This window comes from Silene latifolia, chromosome X (genome assembly GCF_048544455.1).
Source record: "Silene latifolia isolate original U9 population chromosome X, ASM4854445v1, whole genome shotgun sequence".
Classification (NCBI taxonomy): Eukaryota; Viridiplantae; Streptophyta; class Magnoliopsida; order Caryophyllales; family Caryophyllaceae; genus Silene; species Silene latifolia.
The window spans coordinates 337,033,168-337,057,557 of NC_133537.1; the positions used below are offsets into that span (position 1 = coordinate 337,033,168).

General features: G+C 36.8%; 3 protein-coding genes across 4 annotated transcripts; 2 read left to right on the plus strand and 1 right to left on the minus strand.

Annotated features, from left to right (window-relative positions):
* The first annotated feature begins 1,181 nt into the window (after positions 1-1,181).
* LOC141619193 (uncharacterized) lies at positions 1,182-12,630 on the plus strand. The gene is made up of 4 exons (XM_074436220.1): positions 1,182-1,975; positions 7,413-7,720; positions 11,432-11,796; positions 12,347-12,630. The coding sequence occupies exons 1-3, from the start codon at positions 1,245-1,247 to the stop codon at positions 11,788-11,790; spliced, it is 1,398 nt and encodes a 465-aa protein (XP_074292321.1). The 5' UTR covers positions 1,182-1,244; the 3' UTR covers positions 11,791-11,796; positions 12,347-12,630.
* An 803-nt stretch (positions 12,631-13,433) lies between these two features.
* Positions 13,434-14,124, minus strand: LOC141619196 (ferredoxin C 1, chloroplastic). The gene has a single exon (XM_074436223.1). The coding sequence runs from the start codon at positions 14,079-14,081 to the stop codon at positions 13,629-13,631; it is 453 nt and encodes a 150-aa protein (XP_074292324.1). The 5' UTR covers positions 14,082-14,124; the 3' UTR covers positions 13,434-13,628.
* Positions 14,125-19,430: 5,306 nt separating this feature from the next.
* LOC141619195 (prefoldin subunit 2) lies at positions 19,431-23,668 on the plus strand. 2 transcript variants are annotated; one of them, XM_074436221.1, is made up of 2 exons: positions 19,431-19,520; positions 20,631-22,438. In XM_074436221.1, exon 2 carries the CDS (start codon positions 20,734-20,736, stop codon positions 21,835-21,837), a length of 1,104 nt encoding a protein of 367 aa, XP_074292322.1. In that variant the 5' UTR covers positions 19,431-19,520; positions 20,631-20,733; the 3' UTR covers positions 21,838-22,438. The 2 variants fall into 2 exon arrangements, with proteins under 2 accessions (XP_074292322.1, XP_074292323.1); XM_074436222.1 differs by lacking the exon at positions 20,631-22,438 and adding an exon at positions 22,840-23,668 and having other exon boundaries at positions 19,437-19,520.
* The last annotated feature ends 722 nt before the right edge of the window (positions 23,669-24,390 follow it).

Genomic DNA, 24,390 nt, shown 5'->3' on the forward strand with positions numbered 1-24,390 from the left:
ATTTCGGAATCCTTCGTCGATATGAGTAATTATTTACATTTGAAATAAGATATTAGAAATAACTGGTTATAATAGTTTTATTGTTAATTTCATCTTATGATTGTTATACTGCCCACATGTTATATTATTTACCGTCTTATAAAGTTATGACTGTGATAATGGTATTATCGTTATAATGTACTATTGGCCAATTGTCGCATTCGGGATACAATTATTGGATAGAGACGACATTATTTTGTCCTATGTACATGGAAGGAGGGGGAGGGGGAAGTATGACCCCATATGAACGATGAGAGGAAGGGGAAGTATGACCCCATATGAACGATGAGGGGAGGGGGGAGTATGACCCCATATGAACAATGAGGGGAGGGGAAGCATGGCCCCATATGAATGATAATTATGTTATCCGGCAATGGCCGAGATGGGTCTCAGACCCGGATTTCTTATCTTATGTACATGGAGGTGGGCTTGGCCCGGAGGAGTTTCGGCTCCGTAATGTCTCTCTTTTTAATATTGGTAGACCAGTATAAGAGTAAAATGAAATGTTCCATATTGAAAATGACAGGTTGTGCATGTCTATTTTATGATTCAATTGCACCCATGTGACCTATCACACAGCCTTGTGAGACATTATTAAAATACTAAAATAGAGGTAAGTAGGGCCGGTGGAGGTGACCGGAGTCATACTCAGCCTGTGGTTGGCTGATTCCGTTACTTTCATTCTTTTTCAGGTACAAGTGTCGGGGAAGGACAAGTGTGAGGAATTTCAGATAACCTAATAGGATGAATAATGTAATCGAGTTATTAGTTTTTAACTTTAACTTTGTATTTATCTTTATTTTTGTATAAGCCTTGTATTCTCCGAAGGGGGAATACGGCGGTGACGCCCTTGTAATTCCGTTGCTGTCTGTTATTAATAAAAAGAGCTATTTTGAGCTGCCTGTCTGCTTTCCGGGGGCGTTACAAAAAGTAAGGCAATTTGTGTTACTTTTGGGGAGGTTCCTAAATTTTTGTGTGTAAATTGAGGAACCCCATTGTTGCATAGATGTAGTTATGAAATGAGGAGGGTAAATGGAAAAATTAGTGGAAAATGAGGTGGACGAATAAGAAAAAGAAAGAGAAAATATGGGGAGCCCAACTTTGCGATGCTCTTATATAGTCATCGAGTGATTTTTGGGTTGCTTCCTTCATAACGGATTAGTTGAAACCAGTCTCAATTAGGGTCCACCTTAACTAAACAAATCATGGCCGGCGAAAAACACAAATCCTCCGCCGCCGCCACCACCACCACTACCACCGTCAACCGCACGCCACCGTCCTCATCCAAACCACCACCATCCTCCTCCACCCCAAACTCCCGCAACTCAAACCCATCCAAACCCTCCCCCAAACCCGGTTCACAACCCGGTCCGAAACCCTACCCAACCCAAACCCCACCCCAAAACCAATTCCGCCACCAACCCGAACCGCCGCAACCACTTCCGCCACCGTCATACGGATTCCAAATGCTAGACCGCCGTACCATCGTCCTCGCTGACGGCAGCGTCCGGTCTTACTTCGCCCTTCCCCCAAACTACATCGACATCCCTCCCCAATCCCCGCACCGTCACCGCTTATTGGCTCCCGATCATCATCCATTGAAGCGCAAATTCGATGACGATCGGGATCGGGAAAGGGAAAGGGAACGGGATTGGCAGAAACAGCAGGTTCTCCAGTATGGTGGTAATAATGGGCCTGTTCTTGGGCCTGGGCCTGGGGCTGGTCCGAGTAGTAGTAGTCCGTTTAGACCGTCTAAGGTTGGGAAATACGATGGCGGGGGCGGCGGAGGCGGCGGAGGGGGTGGTATGAGGGTTGATCCAGCTGTTATTAAGGCGTTTTTGCGGTTTGTTAAGGTGATTTATGAGAATGGTGATTTGAGACAGAAATTGTTGGATAATGGGAAGCGAGGTCCGGTTCAATGTCTTGCTTGTACCGGGTTAGTCAGTCGTCTTTCTCTATTGTTTTTCGTGGATTATGTTTGTAGTTTATGCTTACATTCGACTCCCCCTACCCCGCAATTTGCTGTAGTTGTTGTTGCTTGTAGATTGTATCATTGTTTATGCTCGAGCCTCACCGCCCCAAATCCCAATCATTAGTTTTATCTGTGATTAAAATACCGTCATAAAGTCTAATAAAAGGTAAACAATTGATTGTGTGTACTTTCATTGCAGTGGATTTTGTTTGGGACTGTTAATTTCTGTAACGGCCTACCCCTCAATCATGCTGTAGTTGTTGTTAGTTTGCAGATTGTATCATGCTTGTACTACCTCCATCCTAGATAAATTGTTTACCTTTGATTTAAATGGCCGTTACAAAAAAAAAAGGTAAATAATTTATTGGGATAAAGGGAGTTTAAACTTCATTATTTTTTTTTGGTAAATAGGCACATGTTTTTGTTATTGATACGCTATAGTCCTGTCTAGATAGACTCGTATATGGAACACCATCTAGTTTTTAAGAGGTCGTTTCTTTAGAATAACTTAAGAACTGCGGTTGACTTAATCAGCTAATATCATTGACAGTGCCAAATGTCAAAGAATTTTATGTAACCCGCAATTTGCTGTAGTTGTTGGTTTGCAGATTATATTATTGTTTATGTTTGTAGTCTCACCTCCCCAATCTTTTGTTTTATCTGTGATTGAAATACCCGTCACAAAGGCTAAAAAAAGGTGCAATTGGTTGTATACTTCATTTCAGTGAATTTTCGTTAGGACTGTTAATTTCTGTAGTGGCCCTCTTAGCTTTTGAGAAATTAGCTAATTATTTTTTGTTTTCTGGATTCATGTCATTCAATCAAATCCAGTGGGCACTATGTCCACTAGGATACTGATACATGTCTGCTCTTAATGAAGGGTGAAAAGTTTGTCTTTTGAGGTTGAACAGCCATATTTTAGCGTGATTGAGTCTTTACTCTTTACATACCCATTTGAGTTGTAGATTGTACATTGTTTTAGCAAGGAATCTTTTTTTTTTTTATTGATACAGTACAATCTTGTCTAGATTGATGTGGATATGGAACACCATCATGTTTTAGCTAATATCATTGGCAGTACCAAATGGCGAAGACATTAAAGTCATGTGCTTTTTGGATAATGATTTACTTATCTGTGATACAGAGGAACTAGTTTCATGCAGTCATATTGCTTACTAGAAAGTCCTCCAGTTCTTGGCCTCGCCATTTTTAGTTCGATTTTGGCATATTTTACAAAGACTGCTACTTGTTTTGATGTGGCAGTTTTATGCTATGATACCCTTGGTCCTTCTATCACCTTTGGACCGAAGATTCGTTGTTGTAGTCTGTTTCTTTTTTCAAATAGCTGCTCTTCTGTGATACATAGTGGTATATGGTATGACTTGCTATTTGACAATGGTCGCATTTTAGTTCATTTTTTAGGAATTGTGTGATCAGGCAAAGTTTGAATGGACATTCTTCCTACGCCTTTTCAATGTCTTTGGTGTGTCCTTCATTACTTCCATCAGGTAGTTTAGTGGATTGTAAATTTGTAAGCTCTCTTTGGTGTTCCCTTAGGTAATGGCCTTTTATATACGGAGTAACTTATAGGGTACAATTCTGTATCATATTTTAGTTTTGTGGTTGTATATAGCTTATAAAGTGAGAATAGATAAGAAAAGATTTATTGAAAGGCTTATTATCATGTTTCTCGAAGGTCGGTTTTAGCTCTCCTAAAACTCCATGCCTTAGGCCATATAGAGTTATAGACTCTTGTCTGGTTCATATTATGCTCTCTACATGGCTTTAGTTTTTGTAAGTTGCTTTTATAGATCTTTAGCAAAGATACATCACATCATCATTGTGGATTGGGGTCTTTTGAGTCTCACTTATGATTTGGTTAATCAAGATTTTGGATGATGGTCTTGGAGCTGCTATTATTTCGATCTCTCTCTCTCTCTTTTCATGGGGACTTCTTTGCGCTTAAATTTTTTACAACTTAGGAGGCCACTATGAGTTAGCTACTTGTATTAATAGACATAGACACAAATAAGCATCAGTTGAAGCTAATATCTTTGTCATAGTGATTGAGGCTCATGATTTGATGTCGAGAAGCTAGGGATGTCAAATTTTGAAGTCTCTAAGAGCATCCACAATAGAGAGGATGCACCCTCCTCTTAGCACTCTCTTTCCTCTAAGAGGAGGTTCTCTCTATTGTGGAATAAAATGGATCATCCTCTTGTAAAGAGGAAGTAGCCCACTTCCTCTATAATTTGGCCCTTGTGCCAACTACCCACCCATAATATTCCATTTGGCGTATTAATAAATTTTTATTTTTATTTATACAGAGTTAAAGTATAATTTATGGTAATGATGAGTAAGAGGATCTCTCTACAACAACAACAACAACATCAGAGCCTTAATCCCAAAATGATTTGGGGTCGGCCGACATGAATCATCCTTTGGAACCGTCCATGGGTGAACGCACACCTCGGTGCGAAAAAATAGAAAAGAAAAAGTGAAAAACAAAAGGAGAGTGAAACATAATACAAAAGCCAAGTAAACTTATAGGTTTTAAAATCGAAGTCCGGATTTCTTTTATAAAAAACTTAAAATTTAAATCGAGAATAAAGATTAAAACGATTTTGAAAACTGGAGCAAAACTTAAGGGTCCGGAATACCGTAAAAGTGAACCAAGTATTAATATATAAGAAAGTTGTTGGTAAAAAGGGGTAATAAATCCGAAAAGAACAAGTTTTTTTTTTTTTAAATTAAATAAAAACATTAAATATCTCAAATAACGTCAAATACTAAAAATCCACATGTATCATAGAAGAAAATTTTATGAAGAGGATGTAAATGTTGGAAAATAAGATAAATGATAGAGAAAATGTGGTGTCAAAAAAAGAGAGGGAGACGAAAAAATAAGAGGATGATAATGTCCTCTCTATTGTATATGCTCTAAAGCTTTAGTTTTTGGTCAAGAGGAATTGATTACATACTTATTTTTGTTTGGTAGAAGTTTGGTTATGGTATTTACTCAACCTCGATGAACTGTGAACTATTCACGTATATCACTTCTATGTATTACGTATTCGCACCATTGTGTTTATCATAATTCTTGCATAGAATACTCTTCTTAGTGTATATTATATCTGTATTACGTGTTTGAATACGCGTATAATGAATTAGCACCCATGAGGTAGAGTTATGGTCAACATTTAACCGGTGAAATAAACCCTAGTTATCCATAGTTTTGGACTTAAGGTTCTTGTGTGTTGCTGATTTTAAGTTAAAATCCACTTCAGTGTGTAGGGTTTTGAATGTCTTAAAGACCTAAAAGCCTTGAAGTCCCTCTCCATCATGGTCATATTATCAGGCTTCCAAATTTGCTTTTTTTCTTGCTATGTTGTATTGTAACATGTAAGGCATGCTCTTCGTTTTGAGCATCTTCTGTTGTAGGGTAATAACATCACCGTCTGCGCAAAGCTCACAGAGCACCTGCCAAAAACGTCTCGAGTTGCGGCAAGTGCACTCTGGTGCATATTGCACAGACATAAGGTTCAACAAGTGATGCACACTCCTATGCAAATTCCATTTTTTTTCCTACTTTCATTTTGACCTTCATTCTCTTTGCCCCATTATCTCTATCTTACATCTTAGCCCTTTTCTAAGTAAGGGCGTTATTGGCTTATTGCACAATACTCCCTCCGATCCAGACAGATGGTAACACTTACCTAAAATGGATGAACCACACCAATGGTAACATACCATATTTGGCATGAAAAAGGACTAAATTACCCTTACATCCACTACCTATTTACAACTTTATCATCCACTCACCCACTCACCAACTACTTATTTAATCCACCTAAACTCATGTGGCCCCAATCAAACTTTCCTACTTTACCCCTTACTTTTCCACCTTTTCTTAAATAACTACTTTTTTCTTATGTTACCATTTGTCTGGATCGGAGGGAGTATTATATAGTGAAGAATATAGTTTTGTTTGGAAAAATGGCGTGCCTTGTGTAAATGAGGTGGGCTCCTTGCCTCACTCTTGCTCCTCATTGCCACAGGCCCTCATCGTCTCACTTCCCCTCACTTCTTTTTAAAATTAAGCTATGATTTCATTGAATTCCTAGGATTATACTCGGATAAAATACATGTGAAGGGAGATGTTTAAGGTTATTTGCTCTTATATTGCACTACTATATACCGTGTTCATTATCAAGCTTTAGCTTTGTGTGTTTCAGCCTTGCTGGTTCTCTTACAGATTCCATCAAAGGTGTTGGATTCTGCTGTAATCGTCTATCTAGATGACTTTTTGACTTATTTATATCTTCAGCCTTTCCTAGTTTTACTATGTATTTTCTGAACCAGCTTACAACATCTATTATAGATGGGGGCTTACTTGGATCTGCAGATAGTGCTGTACTCAGGCTATGCCTGTTTCTTTCATCGTTTTCCCTTAAACATTTGATCTTAGTAATTGTGCAATATGTTTATATTGTGTGTATCAAGGGAGGAACCATATATGTTGACTTGTCGCTTCATTACAACTCATTGTAATGGAATGTCAAACTTAGTGTGCATTCTTTTGTCCTTCACATACACCTTGGCTATGTAGTTCAATACTTCGGTGTGCTTATATAGTATCCCGCTGCTACTTGTGTTGAAAGTCAAATTTGTAATGCGTGAAGCAAACCGGACAAAGTGACACTTCTTGTTTCTCTGTGCTCCGTTGAGTGGGGTCAGAATAGTTTTATGTTTCTGTAGAAAATAGCATGCCTAGTTTAGATGTTTGGGAGTGTTTAATGTCTCACGTCATCTTTCTTATTTTATACTCCGTTATTAACACGAGCTTAGTACACACTCAGCGATTGCTTCTCCAATTATATTAGCTGTCCTTATCATTCTTCTGCAGCAGGTCTTTAGCTTCCTTAGGATTATTTCAAATTCTTATTTTATGAAAATGTTTAGATGGCTTGTGAGGAAACTTTCCACACTAAATGACAGCCTTGAAGGAGGTGTAGTGAGTGGTGTGTATGTATCTTAGCCTGCACCTGTTAAAAGCTGTTCTTTTGCGTGAATGAATCTTCTGGTATGGATTTTGATGGAGTAAAGCAAAAGAACTAGTTAAACTTACCTTACTTCTTTTTACTGTGAATTAAATGTCATTCTATACAATTCCCGGCACAATTTTTATTATGGGTCACCAGAAAGGAGACTTTCTGTGCCTTTCTATGTTGACAACACAGGGGCAGGCTGCATAAATCGGACCCTCTTATTCTGTCTTTTGCCAAAGCCCTTAGGCATTGGGATAACACTGTTGTTTTAAATTAATTTGAAAAGTTCTAAGTATATGTAAAAAAGGACATAAGTATGTGTTTTCCGACACTGTTGGTATTGGAAATTACAGGTCTTCTAAACATTTCCCAGATGTGCATTCTCTTGTAATGCACGCGCACAAGCCAGATAATGCAGATTCACAGGTGGATCATTTGGGCTTACACAGAGCTCTGTGTGCCCTAATGGGTTGGAATTGCATGAGGGCTCCTGACAATTCCAGGATGTATCAGTTTCTACCTGCTGAAGATGCTGCTGCGTTCCAAGATGATTTAATCATGTGGCCTCCCACGGTCATTATACATAACACAAATACCGGCAAGGGTAAAGACGGGCGCATGGAGGGTTTGGGAAATAAGGCCATGGATAGTAAACTTAGAGGTAAGATTCACAATTCTTTGATTCTGGAGTATGATGAAATAAATCAAAATCACTCACTTAACTTGTTGCGCCTCTTTTTATATAAAGTCTAAAGTCATTTGACACAGTGGTCGAACAATTCATTATGGGTCAGTCAGAAACAACCTCCCTGTGTTATTAACACAAGGGAAGGGCATAAGGGTGCATTTATCCCAACCCCGCCATCTGCGAAAGCCCTTGAGGCATATAGTTAATGTCATAGCTAAATTAAGAGGTATAATACACCCTTTATTGCTTACAGCAAATATTCTCCTTTAGCAAACCAACCTTGGCTCTTTGATACGTCTGCCATGTGTTATTTTTCCCGCCTTATCTACTGCGCTATAATATTGTTAAATAGATAGGCCTCTTGAGAATCTGCGTCAACCAACATGTTCCATATAAAACCTTGATTTAGATAAGTTTTCACTATTTGTATTTAATTCTATCCTCTGATTCACGAGGTACAGAAAGTTTTGATATGTTTGGGCTATAAACTTACTCATACTATCTGGGTTTCTTGTATATTGCTAGCATTTAAAAGAGCGAATGGTTGATCATTGTTTTAGCAGGTCTTATTAGATAGAAGCTGGTGGTGTTTCAGAGTGGTTTTTTGAGAAGGAACTTCTTTGTGTGAGGGCCGTGAGGCTTAATACCTATGAGCTCAAATATCTGCCAAGAGATTCTCGATTGCCCCCCTCCCCCCTTGACTTCTTTTCTCCTTTTTAGAGGTTCTCTCAGGCTTTTTCATTTGTTGTTCACTCTAGTTATATTCCCTTTTGCTTCTCCTCTCTGTTATCTTTCTTGAGATTTTCTCTCTTACCTTTTTTCCTCTAGTTGCAATAATGGTTTCATATGCCGTTTTCATATTACTGACCCTGAAACAGTTTTAGACTGGCTTTTAAGTAGGACAGTAGGCCAAAACATCTGGGAGTTGATGACATTATTTCTTCATTAAAGTGTGTAGACCCCCCTGTCCTTAAGGGTGTGTTTGGATTGAAGGATTTGGAGGGAAAAAGAAAGGGAGGGAGAGTAGGAGATTTAAAATCCCTTGTTTGGATAGCAAATGAGGGTGAAGAGAAATAGAGGGGTAGAGATTTGGAGGGATCCAATTTCTCTCCTCCAAGCCTAATCAAAATCTCTCCACAATAGGCAAGATTTGGAAGGAAATTGTCTCCAAACACCTACACCCCATTCCCCCTCCTCTTCCCTTTTCTCCCTTTCTCTTCCCTCCTTCCCCCTCCCCTCCCTTTCCCTCCACTTTTGCTATCCAAACACACCCTAACACTTGCAATGCAGTTTTTGGCAACGACCAGTTTATTCAGTGTCAGATTCATCAGCTATAATAGTGTGTATGTATACAGTAATGTGATTACAATTTTCTGTAAAGCAATAGACACAACATACAAGTATTAAAGTTAACTCCAAACTCACTTCATTTCTGTTAGGGCATGTTATACTTCAGTGAAGCATTTCAGTGTATTAAAATTGTTTTCCTGGAAGGATGAAGATCATGTATACCATGATGTCCCATTTTTTGTCGCATATACTAATCTTCTCCAACATCATGACCTAGAATAATTAAACAAAATTAAAGTAAATATGGTGATTTTAAGGATTATATGTGTCTCTGTGTAAAAAATAGGAATATAGTGGGGCAAGAGATGGTCACCATTTGGGACATGTGATCTGTATAAAGTGGCTCTTTTAATGATGATTTTCCTCTCTCACTAGGTGCCCATGAGTTAATTTCCATTTGAAAGACAATCTTTATAAATTGGCTGCTTAGTTGCATTTATCCCTTTTTTAGTTAGTAAGCTTTGCTTTTCAACTAAGCGGGTGATGTTTCACATTACACGAGCACTTGGTTCATTTTGTGCGGTTTCTTCTTGCAAAGTGTATTTGCACTTTGTCTCATTACATGACCTGTTAACTGTTTATATTAGTATAGTTTTTTTAAAAAGAAATACAGACTATACAGTAAAAAAAATTTGTTGGAAATATGTTTAAATTGGATAAAATTGTGAAAGTTCTGTAACGTCGAGTTCAGCTGAGTGACCTGTTTTCATAATTGACATTACCTGGATTTGATATTTTCTTTTCTATGATTCATTAGATATGGCTAGGGCTTAACCATTGTACTATGGGTTGTCTGATAATATCATGTCATTATTTTGGTTCAAAATTTACTGCTTATGGCTGCAGTGATCGTTGTAATGTTTCAGTATTAGGATGTATCATCCGATGCAGCTGCTACCGGATTTCAAAAATGTTTAACCGATTGTGTTATATTTGAACTTTTTCGTAACTTTTGAATTTGAGTTTCTTTCCATGTCAGTAGTCTATGCCGCGTTTTCCTTTTTTTTCCCCTCTATAAACTAAGTCACGGAAATCAGTATAAAACTATAAAACAACGATATGAAGTTTAGATTGTCATTGCCTTAATATTGGCGTCCTCTTAGAGGAGCTTTATATAACGGTAAATAACGTAATAGTAGCATGACCAGGGGAATGTTTATACTATGGCAGTTAGTTGTCCTAGAGGCTCTCTATTTTTTTTGGCTGATTAGCAGGAAACAGTGATGTTACTGTGTGAAGTGTGAACCTGAGGATTCTTCTTTATTTATTCTCTTCTGGATGAACCTGTATTCAATAATGTTGAACCAGTATTTATAATGGTTAAACAAAGTTTACTTACTTCTTCTTCAGAAATCACACACAAATGACTCCATTCATTTTATCTGATTCTTTTATTCTATAGTTTAGGATTTCTGTTTGCACTCGATTTTAAGGGTATTCGATCTATATTGCAGTAAGAAAATTATATGTAGGCCTATATAATAAAGAAAGAACTGCTATGTGTAGGAAGAATGGAGACAATTTGTGCTGGTGGTTATGGTCAAGGATTCTCTATACTCGAGTCGTTTGAATGTTATATGGTGTAACAGTTGGTCTTAATTGAGCGTGAATGTGGGATTAACCAATTTATCTGCTATGATTTTTCTGATTCTAAAGCACTGTCTAGACTGTATATCTGTTTTAATACTAATTTTAGCCTGGCTTCCGTGGGTATTAAAGAGGTTTTGTTCTTTGCTGGATTCAGGTAAGCAGGCATGATTGACTTATTCCCTCTTTTGGTATCAGACTCGAAAGTACTTGTATTTTTACTCTAAAATGTACATATCCGAAATCTGTTTACTCTGAATTACGGTAAAGAATTCTGCTTGCCTATGCAACATGCAAGATTGTGATAAACTAGCGAGTCAGAATTCTTACCGATGCTTTCATGGAATGTTTTTGGTCGTCTTTATGAGAGTTTTGATAGATGATAATGCAATGTTTCAGTTTTCTGAATGCTTTCATCTTATTACTGTTGTGAGAAAGTTATAGGTAAAACATTGGTGTGCTCCAATATCACTCAGCCTTCACTACTTGTATAGGGATGGTTTCTTGTGGCATTAATGCATTATCCTCCGTATGAGTCACTGCCAATGTGGGCGTAGTTTTTTTTTTTAAATAACATATTTTCCCTAATGCGAGATTACTTCCTAAGATCTGAAACTTTAGCTGATTTTCTATGTTTGTAGCTGATGAACTACAGTTGATTCTCGTGGCTCACTGCGACATTAACTTTTTCTTTGACACTGTCTTAATATATGTTCTTCCATTGTTAATACTTGACTATTGTTCCAGACCTTGGATTTTCTGGAGGCAAGTCCAAGTCCGTGTACAATAGAGAAGGTCATCTCGGGATCACTCTTATCAAGTTTGGTGGTGATCAGTTGGGCTTGAAAGAGGCCATGCGTTTATCTGATCACTTTGAGAGGGATCGCCATGGGCGTAGAGATTGGACTCACGTACAATCAACTGGGGCTGGCCAGAATGACGAGAACAACCCCAATCTCGTGATGGTGGATAAGAGGACTGGGGAAAGGACAAGAATACTTTACGGTTATCTGTTGACAGCATCAGACCTCGACAAAGTAGATCCAGATACACGAAAGAAGGCTGTCATAGAAAGCAAACTCGAAAAATTGCATGCTTCCAAATAAACTAATGTAAGTTTCCTCTATGTCTATCTAGTTAATATTTAATGGATATGCCATGGGCTGATGTTTATACCAAAAGGGGCTCTTGTTTGCAAGCAATATTTACCTTTTGTGTTAACTGTGTAGAATGACCGCAAATTGATTACAGTGGCAAATCTCTCGTAACACTGTCTACATGTAAAAACTCCAGTATAAGAAATTGGTTAACTGATAAATTAAGAACTTAGTATTAGAAAAACATGTGGCATTGCCCTCCTTAATGCACGACCGTTTCTATCCAAGTTTTGTGTTATTGTCGATACAGACTCCAAAAGCCTTCCGATATACTCATCCTTATTGTAATTTCTGTTTGCTCATTTTTCAATTTTTCTATTATTTTTCTATTTTCTTCGGATTTCTTTTTCTTTACCATCTTATACATGTATCATGTTTACTTTTTTTTATTCATAATTTTCGTTATTTTTATTTTTCACATTCATGATTTTAAAAAACTTTTCATGTTAGCTGACTACATTTCATTTGGGACTAAGATGTTGTTGCTTTTGTTATTGTAAATCAGATTTCACTTGAGCACTAGAGACGGAAGAACTGCTGTTCGGGGAATGAGAGTATTTTTTCGGAATGGTGGACTGTTACTTGCCAAAATTAGCATTATGTCATGACATGGAACTGTGACAATTGATGGAGGCCTTTTTTTTTTTTTTTAATTGTTTCGCTTTTAAATTGATACTAATGGCTTCATGCCTAAGGCTACACATGAAGTATACTTCCGGTACAATTGTTTTTGTGTATGACTATTGGATTTCCAGTAAATGGGAAATTATAAAACAAATTCGAGCTTCATTGTACAGGTTTAGATTTCAATTGTATTCCGGTGAATAAAAAGGGAAGTGCGCGATTTTGATGAAGTATTGGTGAAGCTTTCTTGGGAACAGATCTTAGATGGGCCGAAGAGGTGTTCGAGTGTTTCAACTCCCTGATTTCTTCAAAAACCGTCCATACAGGTTTCGCCCATATAGAGGCATAGAACAATTAAGTGTTCAAACCTGGTCGCGTATAAAACAATCTCATGCTGGTTTAACAGTGTCTACCATTGTGCTCTCCTCTTTTGTTTTGAAGAATTATTTGCGTAAATAGTAAATCATACTCCGTATAAGAAATTATGTCGAGGTTGAAAGGATTTTGAAGTCGAAAACGTTAATAAACGTTGCAATTACTGAACGTTCATAACCTCAAAAGATTCATCACTAAACGTTGCAATACTGAATTGAATGTTCGACACAAGGAAAGACGATATCTGTAGCCAATAATTGCAGTACAGATGAGCCTAGTGACTGTCGTTCGAGAAAAAAAACATACATCGGATATACTATCTCAAACTTTTTTGTTTTTGAGCATATATATGTATTTTTTTTAGCTTATTACTCAAACTTTATTTGTTTTTTAGCATATATATATATATATATATTTTTTTTGAGCTTATTAAAGTTTATAAGTTATATTTTAATTTTTTTTCCGTCAAAACTCAAATTTTACTAGACTTCTATGTAATGTTTTTGAGTTTTATAGTAATTTTTTAGAGCTTAATGTTTAAGTAAATATACTCAGAAACTTTATATTAAAACCCATAATTTTTAAAACAAAACTCAAAAACTTTATTATAATGCTCATAAACTATAGAATTGATGGTAGTACATAAGATGTATAACGTTCCGATTTCTGTATGATGACATAAACTTGGGAACCAATTGAATACAGAAATAAATTCCTACAATGAAAACATAGAAACAAAATGGATAACTTCAGAAAAAGAAGTAGTATTGCTTAAAACCGTCTTAACTTTAGTCATTAGCAGTAGCAAGTTGAAGAGACAGTAATTCCTCTTCAGGAATAACTTGAACAGTACAATCAGAAAGAGGATAAGCAACACACATAAGAGCATAACCCCTTTCAATAACATCATCACTAAGCATTCCTTCACTTTGATCAACACTTCCTTTTATAAGCTTAGCTGGGCAAGTCATACATACACCAAGCTTACAGTCATGTGGAATGTCGAGGCCGCTATCGAGCGCTTTCGACAGAATGCTCTCATCTGGGTCTACCTCCAGCTCTGTTGTCTCACCATCATGCTCAATCACCACTTTGTATGAGCATATGAGGGAGGTTAATGATTGTTGTCGCGATACGGGTCGAGGAAAGTGTGGATAGGGAGTGGAGTGGGGTTTGGTTTTGGGTTGTTTTGGGGTTGTGAGTGTTAATGGAGATGGTGGAGTGAAGGGTAGGGAAGCCATTGTTAGGGAGTGGGGGTGTGGGAGGATAAGGTTCACTTTGGTCCCAATGCTTATATATGTTCTATTGGGCTAACAATTGTCTCCGATTACATTAAATTCAATTAGTCTCAGTGTATACGGGTACATCCGTCTAAAGATGTAAACGGGTAATATGTCACCACTTCCATAATAAGACAATCCCCACCATCTCACTTGTTCTTTGTCTTATTATGAGAGTGGTGACATTACATATTTGACCTGTTTACAGCTTTAGACGGATAATGAGTCCGTCAAAAGTGAGATTTTGTGCATTAAATTTTATTTTACCTGCTTTTTTTTCCTTTTTCGGAAAATTATAAATACTTTGGGAGAGACGATTTCTCATTAAAACCCTGAGAGACTACATTTTTCGAATCTCGTTATATGTTTTTTTTTTTTTTTTTTTTTTGACAGCCGGAGAATAACTTACATTATTGTAACCGATACACAGTAAGCTATTCGACTAGGTAGCACCAGACACTTAACAACAAGATCTAGCACTACAAAGCCATACAAAGAGAAAACATAGCCTTTAAATAAACATAAATCTACAACAATAAGATAAGCAAGGACGAAGATGGTAGGGAGGCAAATGACGGTAGCTTGATCACGAACGTTGATGTCATCTTCATTGACACGGAAGACCTCCACAAACCGTCGATACATACAAACGACGAAGTGACAACGACTAAGTGCACTTACGCTCTTGCGAAAAGAACGTAGAAGGAAAAGAAGAGAGGCAAGACGGAATCTGCCCTCGGCGGAGAAAAATCTCCTACACCTGAGAAGTCGCACCCATTGATCATAGTACCGACTGACCGAGAAAACCAACACACAATGAGCAGCACGAACCCCCAGAGACACAAGCACCTCAACACCCGCACCATTTAAGGGATTTGGCTTACCACTAAAGAGACGCCTAAGACTCCTATTTAAGGAGATTATTAGCGAGAAAAAACAAGACAGAAACAGAAAGTGTGACACCATTTGACAAGAAGACCACCGCCTCAATTCCATCCAACGCCACCACCGGACACCCAAACTCACCCTACCCAACACGCCTCAACCGTAAAGAAATGCATTTGAACAAACAAAACCAAACCCCAACCCACGAAACAGCCAGACGCGAGCACCATCCACAAAGACACGTCCACCCAACGAGACCAAACACCAGAAACTGAGACTCAAAATTCCATACGAACCCCCCAGGACCATCGGCACACATCAAACCCATCAATCTTAACCCACATAAAACAGACAAAGAAAGACCAGGAAAAGAGACTAATCTGGTGGGGGAGGGGGCGAGGGGAAGGGGAAACACCAGATCATCCCGAGACCACCACCACTTAACAGAAAAAACCACCCAGATGAGCTATGCTCATCGACCAGACACCACGACGACCACCAACAAACAAGACGAAAGGACTTACCAGGGGTGGGGAGAGGGGCGAGGGAGAGGGGAAACACCCCTGGATCGCATGCGCCGCTTCGATGACAGGACAGGGGAACGAGGAACGGACCGACCTCAGAATCATACCGCCAAAAACCAGCAAAACACCGGACGAAACAGGACGGAGTCGACGAACCGGAAACCGAGGGGGGTGAGATCATGCCATTGCATGGGGGCCGCCGCAAAGAGGAACCGTGATCAATCACCGGAGATGGGGCAATGAGAACCCCATCTCCGGCGATGGGTAGGGGAGAAAGTGGGGTGGAGATTGGAAAGGAGAGGCGGCGGGTTCAAAAGCAGGAAATTAGGGTTTTTTTCTTAGAGAGAGGAGGGAGATTTTTTAGAGAAAAGTTATTGTTATCGTTATATGGTTTTTTGTAACCCATTATCATAACCAAAAAACTTTTTCATTTGGTATATGTTTTTATAATGAGCGTACCTATTTTATCGAAAATTGTGAGTTGTGATTATTATAGTACCTCTATGGCTCTACAGTCTACATACCCATTTTAAAAAGAAATTCCCACGAACTCTATTAAAAGAGAGTTTTTCGATAAAATGCTACTCTGTATTACAATAAGTGCGATACAATTTAATAATATAGGACAATAATGTTACACAAAAAATCCTAAAATGGTTACTAATGATATATACACATTAACTACGGAGTAATAAAGAAAAATATAGATATCAACTAATTTAATTGTTAAAATCATGAGAGATAACGCTCATCATCTAAATATAGATGCCAACTAACTTTAGTTGGTAAAAACTTAAAATCATGAGAGATAATACTCATCATGTGAATTCAAATCTTATGAGTATCATTGAAATCACTTTGTACGATATTCAAAACCTACTTTATGATGAAGTCCACTTTTCTATTTCAATCTCGAATCGTTTACTTCTGCAAAGTGACGTTATACTAAGGGGGTGTTTGGTTCGGGAAAGGAAAAGGTAATGAAGTCAAGAAAGGGAAAGAAGAGGTAAGGAATAGCACTACCCATATTATACTTGGGTGTTTGGGTGTTCCAGGACCCTATAATCCCGAAAACCATGTATTTTTACACTTCAATTTAAGCTGTTGGAGTAGTCGTATCAGAGCGTGTTTCTTTTTCTCCCGATTTTTATTTCAAGTGTCCGAGATTAATTCAGGAGTTATCCTATTAAGTTTGAGCCCCAAATACCTAGTATTAATCCATTTTTTCATGATTGTCCGAATTTCACTCAAGGTTGGTTTGTCGCATACCGTCACCCTCAAATGTTCTCTCTTGTTTCTCAAAAAATTATGGCAGGTTTAATTGGCATGAATAACCTATGTGTGATTTCTTGAAATTTCTTTTCCGGGAAACTTATAATCTCGAAAACTGTGGATTTTGCACTTTAATTTGAGCTATTCGGGAAAGTCATATCGGACCATGTCTCTTTTTCTCCCGCTTTTTCTTCCACGTGTCCTGGATTACTTCAGAAGTTATCCTATTTAGTTTTGGCCCCCAAAACCTAGTATTAATCAACTCTTTTAAGGATTATCCGAATTTCACGCAAGGCTGCTTTATCGCATACATCACCCTTAAATGTTCTCAGTTGCTTCTCAAAATTTGTGTGGCCGCTTTATCTGGCATGAGTAACCCTTTGTCCGGTTTATGTATATTTTTGTTCTGGGACACTGTAAAATCCAAAACCGTGTATTTTACACTTCAATTTGAGCTGTTCGGGAGGTCGTATCGGAACATGTCTCTTTTTCTCCCGTTTTTTTTCCACGTGTCCGGATATACTTCAGGAGTTATCCTTTTAAGTTTTAACCTCAAATGCCTAGTATTAATCCATTTTTCATGATTATCCGAATTTTACTCAAGGCTGTTTTATCGCATACCGTCACTCTGTTGTGGTAAAAAACAAATCTTATTTTTAACCTTGCAAGTGTACAAGTAGTCGTGTAGTATTGCAAGGGTCGAACCCTAGGGAGGGAATTATGGCTCTAGAATTGTTTGTTTAAGCTCCTAGTTTAGTTCAATCTAAGGTGATGGGTTGGTTTTAAGACTAACTAAAGAGATTAAGGTTAAAGTAATTAAAAGTCAAGTGATTATTAGAACGATAAGAAACAATGATTGAGAAAACTAGGATGTTCGGGTTCACTTATATAGATAAAGGAGGAAGTACACATAGATTAACAAAATCCAAGAGTAAATGCAAAGGAAAGACCCAATCTCTCAATGTGAAACTAACCATAACTTAAGATTGATTAAGTCCTCACTTGATTAACCAAACCCATAATTTCATCATGCGATTCCTAGATACTAGTCAAACTCTCACCCAACAAGTAGAAAAGATAGTGCAGACACCTAAATTCTCATTCAAGCATTTTCAAAAACACCTTGTATGCATGATAAAACCGTGTATTTTACACTTCAATTTGAGCCGTTCGGGAGGTCGTATCAGAACAAGTTTCTTTTTTCTCCCGGTTTTTCTTCCACGTGTCCGGAGTTACTTCAGAAGTAACCCTATTAAGTTTGAGCCCCAAATACCAATTATTAATCCAAGACCAGTTGCATCCCGAGACCAGTTGCATCCCGATACCACAAATAACACAAATACTATCCTGCAACTAGTTGTATAATAGCTATGTACAACCGCGTCAAAGTTATCGAGCTCTAACACAAAGTTGTTGAGTTATTTTATAAGTTATTGAATTATTTTACGAAGTTATTGAGCTTAATAATTATTCTGTTAAGCTCAACAACTTTGTATCATAACTCGATAATTTTGTTAATAGAGCTCGACAACTTTGGCCCTGTTCTTTTGGATTTAATTTCAGTTCTTATAAGTTGAGTTTAGTTCAGTTCAGCTTTATTAAGTTCAGTTCAGTTCAGTTCAGCTCCATTCAGTTCAGTTCAGATCGGTTCAGTTCAGTTCAGTTTATTTCAACATTAATAATACAATTCCTATTTTATATTCTTACTTTTATCATTATCATTATTATATTAATCTATTTAATATTTTTATTATTATATTAATATATATATTTATTATATTACTATTGTTTTTATTATTATTTTTATCATTTTATTTATATTTAAAATATTTATTTATTATTATATTATTATGATTAATGGCAATATTAGTAGTATAAAGTATTAATATTTATTATTATTATTATTTTACTTTTATTATTATTATTATTATTATTGTTATATTATATTTATTATTTATTAATATATTCATTTTGATTAATATTATTAATAACATATTTATTATTTTTATTATTATTTTTTGTTATTATTATATTACATGTATTATTATTATTTATATTAAACGTTAAAATTATTTATAATATTTATATTATACTATACTTGTTGTATTTATTTTTTAGTTATTATAATTAATATATTGTATTATTTAATATTATATTATTATTAAAAATGTTATCATTTATATTACTAATATATTATTATTATTATGTTTATGTTTATTATTATTATTATTCCTATTTTTTATATATATTATTAGATTATTATTAAATTATATTAATATATTAATAATAATATTAACGAATAATAATAATAATAATAATAATAATAATAATAATAATAATGAATAATATTGTTATAATATTTATTATTATTATTATTATTATTATTGGTATTAATTTTATTATTATTATTATAATCTTTTATTATTATTTGATTCGATTGATTCGATTGAGATCAGATCGATTCGATTCAATCTATGTTGATTCGATTGATTCACTCCATTAAATTGATTCAGATTCGATTCAGACAATTTCGATCCAAAAAATGGCGCTTTTGTAAACTAAACTCCACAACACTAAATAAGTTGTATATACAACCGGTTGTATAATACATTAACTGCACAAATAATCTCTTTTCTCCAAAACAGCCTCAATTTCGATTGAAACTCCAAACCCTAATTTTCGAAACTATTGTTCATTCGATTCCATTCAACCACATCAGGTATGCATTTCTTCTCTCTTCAATCTTCTTCTCTCCTGATTTTTCCCTCTTTTTCATTGGATTAATCTTATCTTAGTATGAGTTGTTGATTAACTCAATTTGTACTTCTTCATGAACAACTCATTCGATTTAGGTTATTTGAATCTCAGTATTTTATACTTGTATAGCTAGTAAGCTAGGTCTCAGCGATAGTAGATTGATACGCATTAAATTTAGTAATTTACAGGATATTATTTGATGATGAACTCATGTTTTTGTGTATAAATGTTGAGTGTGAAGTTGATGTTTTGTTTGATTTGCTATTGGTTGATGCATGCGTTAGATTCCTGCAACTTTTCAAGCTTCGTGGCGACGTCGGTCTTTTGGAAGTTGAAACTTTTGTGATTTTTGCATTGTACGAGTGTCACTTTGTTTGTATGATATAATTAGTCGTAACGAGGTAGCGGGATTGTATAAGAGGGAGGGAAGGGGATAGGAAGTATATTAGACGAAAGGATAGCGGTGTAACGGAGAGTGTCAAAATAAAGTTCAGATTATTACGAGAAGACGACCTGAAATCTCGTAAACATAATCCTTCTCGTAGTCTCATTCTTATCTCTTTCCCAAATTATCGGAATGATTGATCTATACCTTCTCCCTTCCCTTCCATTACCTTCCTCACACGTTCCCTTCTGCGTCATGTCGCTTGTTGATCGTGCATTACTTCACAGTTTATCTTTTGAAACTGCATTATGAAACAGATAGCCCATTTCTTCCTTCACTGACTATTAAAGTTGAACAGACCTATTGTACTACCGTAGCTTGTTTAGAAACATTTGCCACGTGAAAGCCTCCTGCAAGCATGTTCAATAATTTCCATTACCGTCTCAGGTCAATAGCAACCCGCTGGATCTTTATGCTAAATCATTTTTTTTAGTAAGCTTAGACTTTAGAATAAAATATTTGATGTCGAATTTTCATTTTAGCCAATATTTTATATTTACAAGTTGCAATTAGAAAGCTGACTTGTTCTTGGTTCGTAAGGGGATTTTGGGGATTCTAGTTTTCTTGAAGCTAGCTCCTGGATTATGTTTGTGGCCTTGTATAATCCTAAAATTGCTGGCACTGCAGAAAATTGGCTTGCTAAGCCAAGGGTCACAAGAGAGAGCCAATTTCAAACGATTTCCATAATCAGTACGTAGTAGCCGTCTCTGTGATTCATCATTCTTGTAAAATGATAGTAATGAGAAGATTTTCTGCCTCAACTTCCTTTGCAAATCCTCGTATTGTTTTGTGGTTTTGCAAATATACTTCAAAAAGCCTGCCATCTTTGAACAAAGATGAGGGTACTTCTGATCAGCTTATATCAGCTGGTAAAAGTGATCTTAATTTTAGGAGTTATCTTGGGGCACAAGGTTCGCCCTCATTTTGGCAAAATTGTTCACAACTTAATATCAGTCAAATCGAGGTTGTTGATTCAGATGCTTGGTCAGTTTCTTCATGTTTAGCCCCTGTCTCAAAGGCTGCACAAGAGGCCTCCCAATCGAGATTGATTGGTTTAGAGGAAGTAGGTGATGGGGTTGCTCTTGTTCCTAAACATATTGAGAATGATCCTGACATTGATGATGTTGAAGACTTGAGAATTCGTGGGAAATTATTTTACAAGGTAGAACAAAGGTCAATGGAGTTTGATGAATACAAATTTGATTTCCATGGAAGTAAATTCAAATCCAAAAGTAAGAACAAGAGAGAGAGCGAGAAGAAAGAAGACCTGAGACGTGACTTGACCCAAATTGATCAGACTTCTTTGAAAAGTAAGGAGTCTCAACAGACGATCAACAAGAAGGGAAACTTAAAAGACGGGCCTTTGGTGAATGCAGAACGGCTTGCTAAAACTATTAAAGACAAATTTGTTGTTTGTACTCCTGACGAGCGATCTTCTGTTGGGAAGAAGCTGAGAACTCCTACTTTTAATCAACTCACTGGGCCTTACCATGAACCCTTTTGTCTGGACATTTATGTATCGAAAGGCTCAGTCCGTGCCTGTGTGGTCCACAGAGTAACCAGCAAGGTTGTTATTGTTGCTCATTCAATATCGAAAGACATGAAGTTTGAGCTAGGGTCTACAAAGAGTGTAGCTGCTGCCACTGCTGTGGGCAAAGTTCTAGCTCAACGAGCTTTGGAAGATGATATTCATGATGTGATTTATACACCAAGGAAAGGAGATAAGTTGGAGGGAAAACTTCAGGTTGTGCTTCAAGCAATTATAAATAATGGACTTAATGTGAAGCTAAAGCTAAAACAAAGGAATCCAAACAAAGCCATTGGAAGGCCTTAGATCTATCTTTCATGATAGGGATAAATAATAATTTAGCCGTCAACTGGTAGGCCGCTCACCTTTACTTTGTGATCTTGGAAAATTCAATAAATGGAAAATCAGAGAAGCTACAGCTGATTAAGGATAAAATGATAGAAATAATGTCTTACTACAAATAAGGTTTTGTAAAGAGCTACAGTTAATCATTCTGTAAGCAGGGGTTTTGGTGCTAAATATCCTAAGCTATAACTTTCGGCTTTGGTGTGCCTAACTTGAATTTTGTGGCCCATGGAGAATCCCTTATTTTCTTTTTTAAGAGAATTGTCAAATGGTGTGGTTTGGGTACACAGATTCCATATCCTTACTCTCAAACATCATGTCAGTTACGGAATGGTCCGAAAATATGAAGAGTCGAAGTAACAAAGAGGACTAATCATATGTTGATGCTGGTGTCCTAGCCGAGCCTGTTCTCTGTTTCTGTCAGTATAGCCGCATATTTATTCAGTGCGCTTGTAATACTTAGTTATTTTGCATTCTGCTGAAGAGAGACGGTGCCCTTAGTTTGGGCTTACTATATTTGTGCTCATGTCCTTTGAATGTTAAGTGAAGTTTTGCCCTGTTAGCTCTGTCTGCTTTGATGTCATTTGCTCTTTCCTGTGTGCTACTATTACTACTTGCTGAAACTGGTCAATGTTAAGTGAAGTTTTGGCTTTGTTCGCTTTGAGCTCATTTTCTTTCTTGTGTGCTACTATCAACTTGCTGATTACCATGTATTTTCCTTTATGCTGCATCTAACTCATGTGATTTCTGCTTGACCGACAAGGGTATTTATTAGCTGCTCTTTCTGATTTTCATTTGTTCATTATTTATTATTTTCAAGAGTGGTGATTCTGAAAGAATTACGTCTAGCTAGTTATGGTATCCTAATGCTTGATAGTCGTTTGGTTGTTAATGCACATGGAGAGCATGTCAATTTTTGCTGAGCAGTTCGCTAAAATTTGAATTTATGTTTGCTATTTGCAGGAAATGGCCAGCAGAGAACCAGTCAACGAACAGGCGGTTGCTAACAGGTATGCCTCTATGAAGTCGGAACTTAATCAGATTTATTCAAAAATTACAGAACTTGAGATGGAAGTAAGCGAGCATACGTTGGTAATGAATGCCATTCAACCACTGGATCCCTCAAGGAAATGCTTTCGTATGATTGGAGGTGTGCTGGTTGAAAGAACAGTCAGGGAGGTCTTACCAGCTGTTCAGCGGAACAAGGAGGGTCTGGAGGAGGTCGTTTCTAGGCTTAATGAGACTCTTGAGAAAAAGAAGCAAGAAATCACTGATTTTGAAGCCAAGTATAAAATTAGAATCCGAAAATCTGATAATGATGTCAAGGACGGAAGTAGCGTCAAAGAAGGTTCAGCCCAGGGCGTTCTTGTTGGCCCAGCTTAGCCTCTTCTTCATAATAGACGTGCTAGTCAGGACCGTGTGTGGATTTTCATCTTAGTCTCTTCTTTGTCAAGTGTCATTTCGGTGTCATATTTTTCATTCGGTGTGAAAGGAGACACCAGTACACCATTCAACGACTTTATTAGCTCGGCTATATGCCTATATGTGAATCTTTTGTCAGTCTTTGTGTTCTCTACCGTCTTTGGAGGAAATGGTTACATTTGTTCTTGTTACATAAGAAAGGAATGTTGCCAAAGGTTTCGAGCTTGTTGGAATGCCTAGAAATTGTCGAAATGAGGGAGCCTACGTTTCCCAAAAGCTTTAGCAGTTTTTCCCTTTGTACGCGATTGAAACGAATTAAACCTAGTATATTATGCTTTGAAGAAATGAACAAGCTTTCTGCTTTTGTTGAGTTGAGCTCCTTGTCATATTCCTGCTAGTGTTGCTAAACACGGTTTCGTTGTTAAATAACCACTCTTAGGCCTTACTGTCTTAGCATCGAAAGATCCAGATTGATTACTAGTTTGTTTGTTTTTTTTTTTTTTTTTTTTTTTTTTTTTTTGACAGGTATTACTAGTGAAGTTACTGTGTCCTGTTCGGCTGTTCTCCTGTAAAACCGTCTCACTAAGAAAGCATCCCAATTTCTTAGATTGTTCCCAAGTCGCAACTAAAGCAAGAATTTCCTCTAAACCAAACTGCCATTTGAGACGACAATACAATCAAACACGATACAGTATACACTAGGGCAGAGCAAAAAATCCGATTATCCAAACTGATCCGATATCCGATACGAATCTGATCCGAATGTTTGGATATCTGATCCGAAAGTTAAGTTTGGTTTGGATATCTGATCCGAAATCTTTGGTTTTGGTTTGGATATGGATATTAGAATTAAAACATTTGGATATCCGATCCGATCCGAAACTATAGTTTTCTAGTATAATTTCGAGAAAATCAAATTTTATTTGATACAACAACTTAATTAATGTTTAAAATATTAGAGAAATATTTAGGTGGTACTTAAATTTTATGTCGAGTACATTGGAATAAGTATACTAAAGAAAATCATCATGTAAGACTGAATATAATCGTGTTTCAAACTTAATTTTAAAGTAAATTCTAAAGTATGGATAT

Coding starts and splice junctions, on each gene's coding strand:
- LOC141619193 (XM_074436220.1), top strand. CDS start 1,245: ATGGCCGGCGAAAAACACAAATCCTCCGCCGCCGCCACCACCACCACT. Junction 1,976..7,412: donor CAATGTCTTGCTTGTACCGG/GTTAGTCAGTCG, acceptor TGGAAATTACAG/GTCTTCTAAACATTTCCCAG. Junction 7,721..11,431: donor CATGGATAGTAAACTTAGAG/GTAAGATTCACA, acceptor CTATTGTTCCAG/ACCTTGGATTTTCTGGAGGC.
- LOC141619196 (XM_074436223.1), bottom strand. CDS start 14,081: ATGGCTTCCCTACCCTTCACTCCACCATCTCCATTAACACTCACAACC.
- LOC141619195 (XM_074436221.1), top strand. CDS start 20,734: ATGATAGTAATGAGAAGATTTTCTGCCTCAACTTCCTTTGCAAATCCT.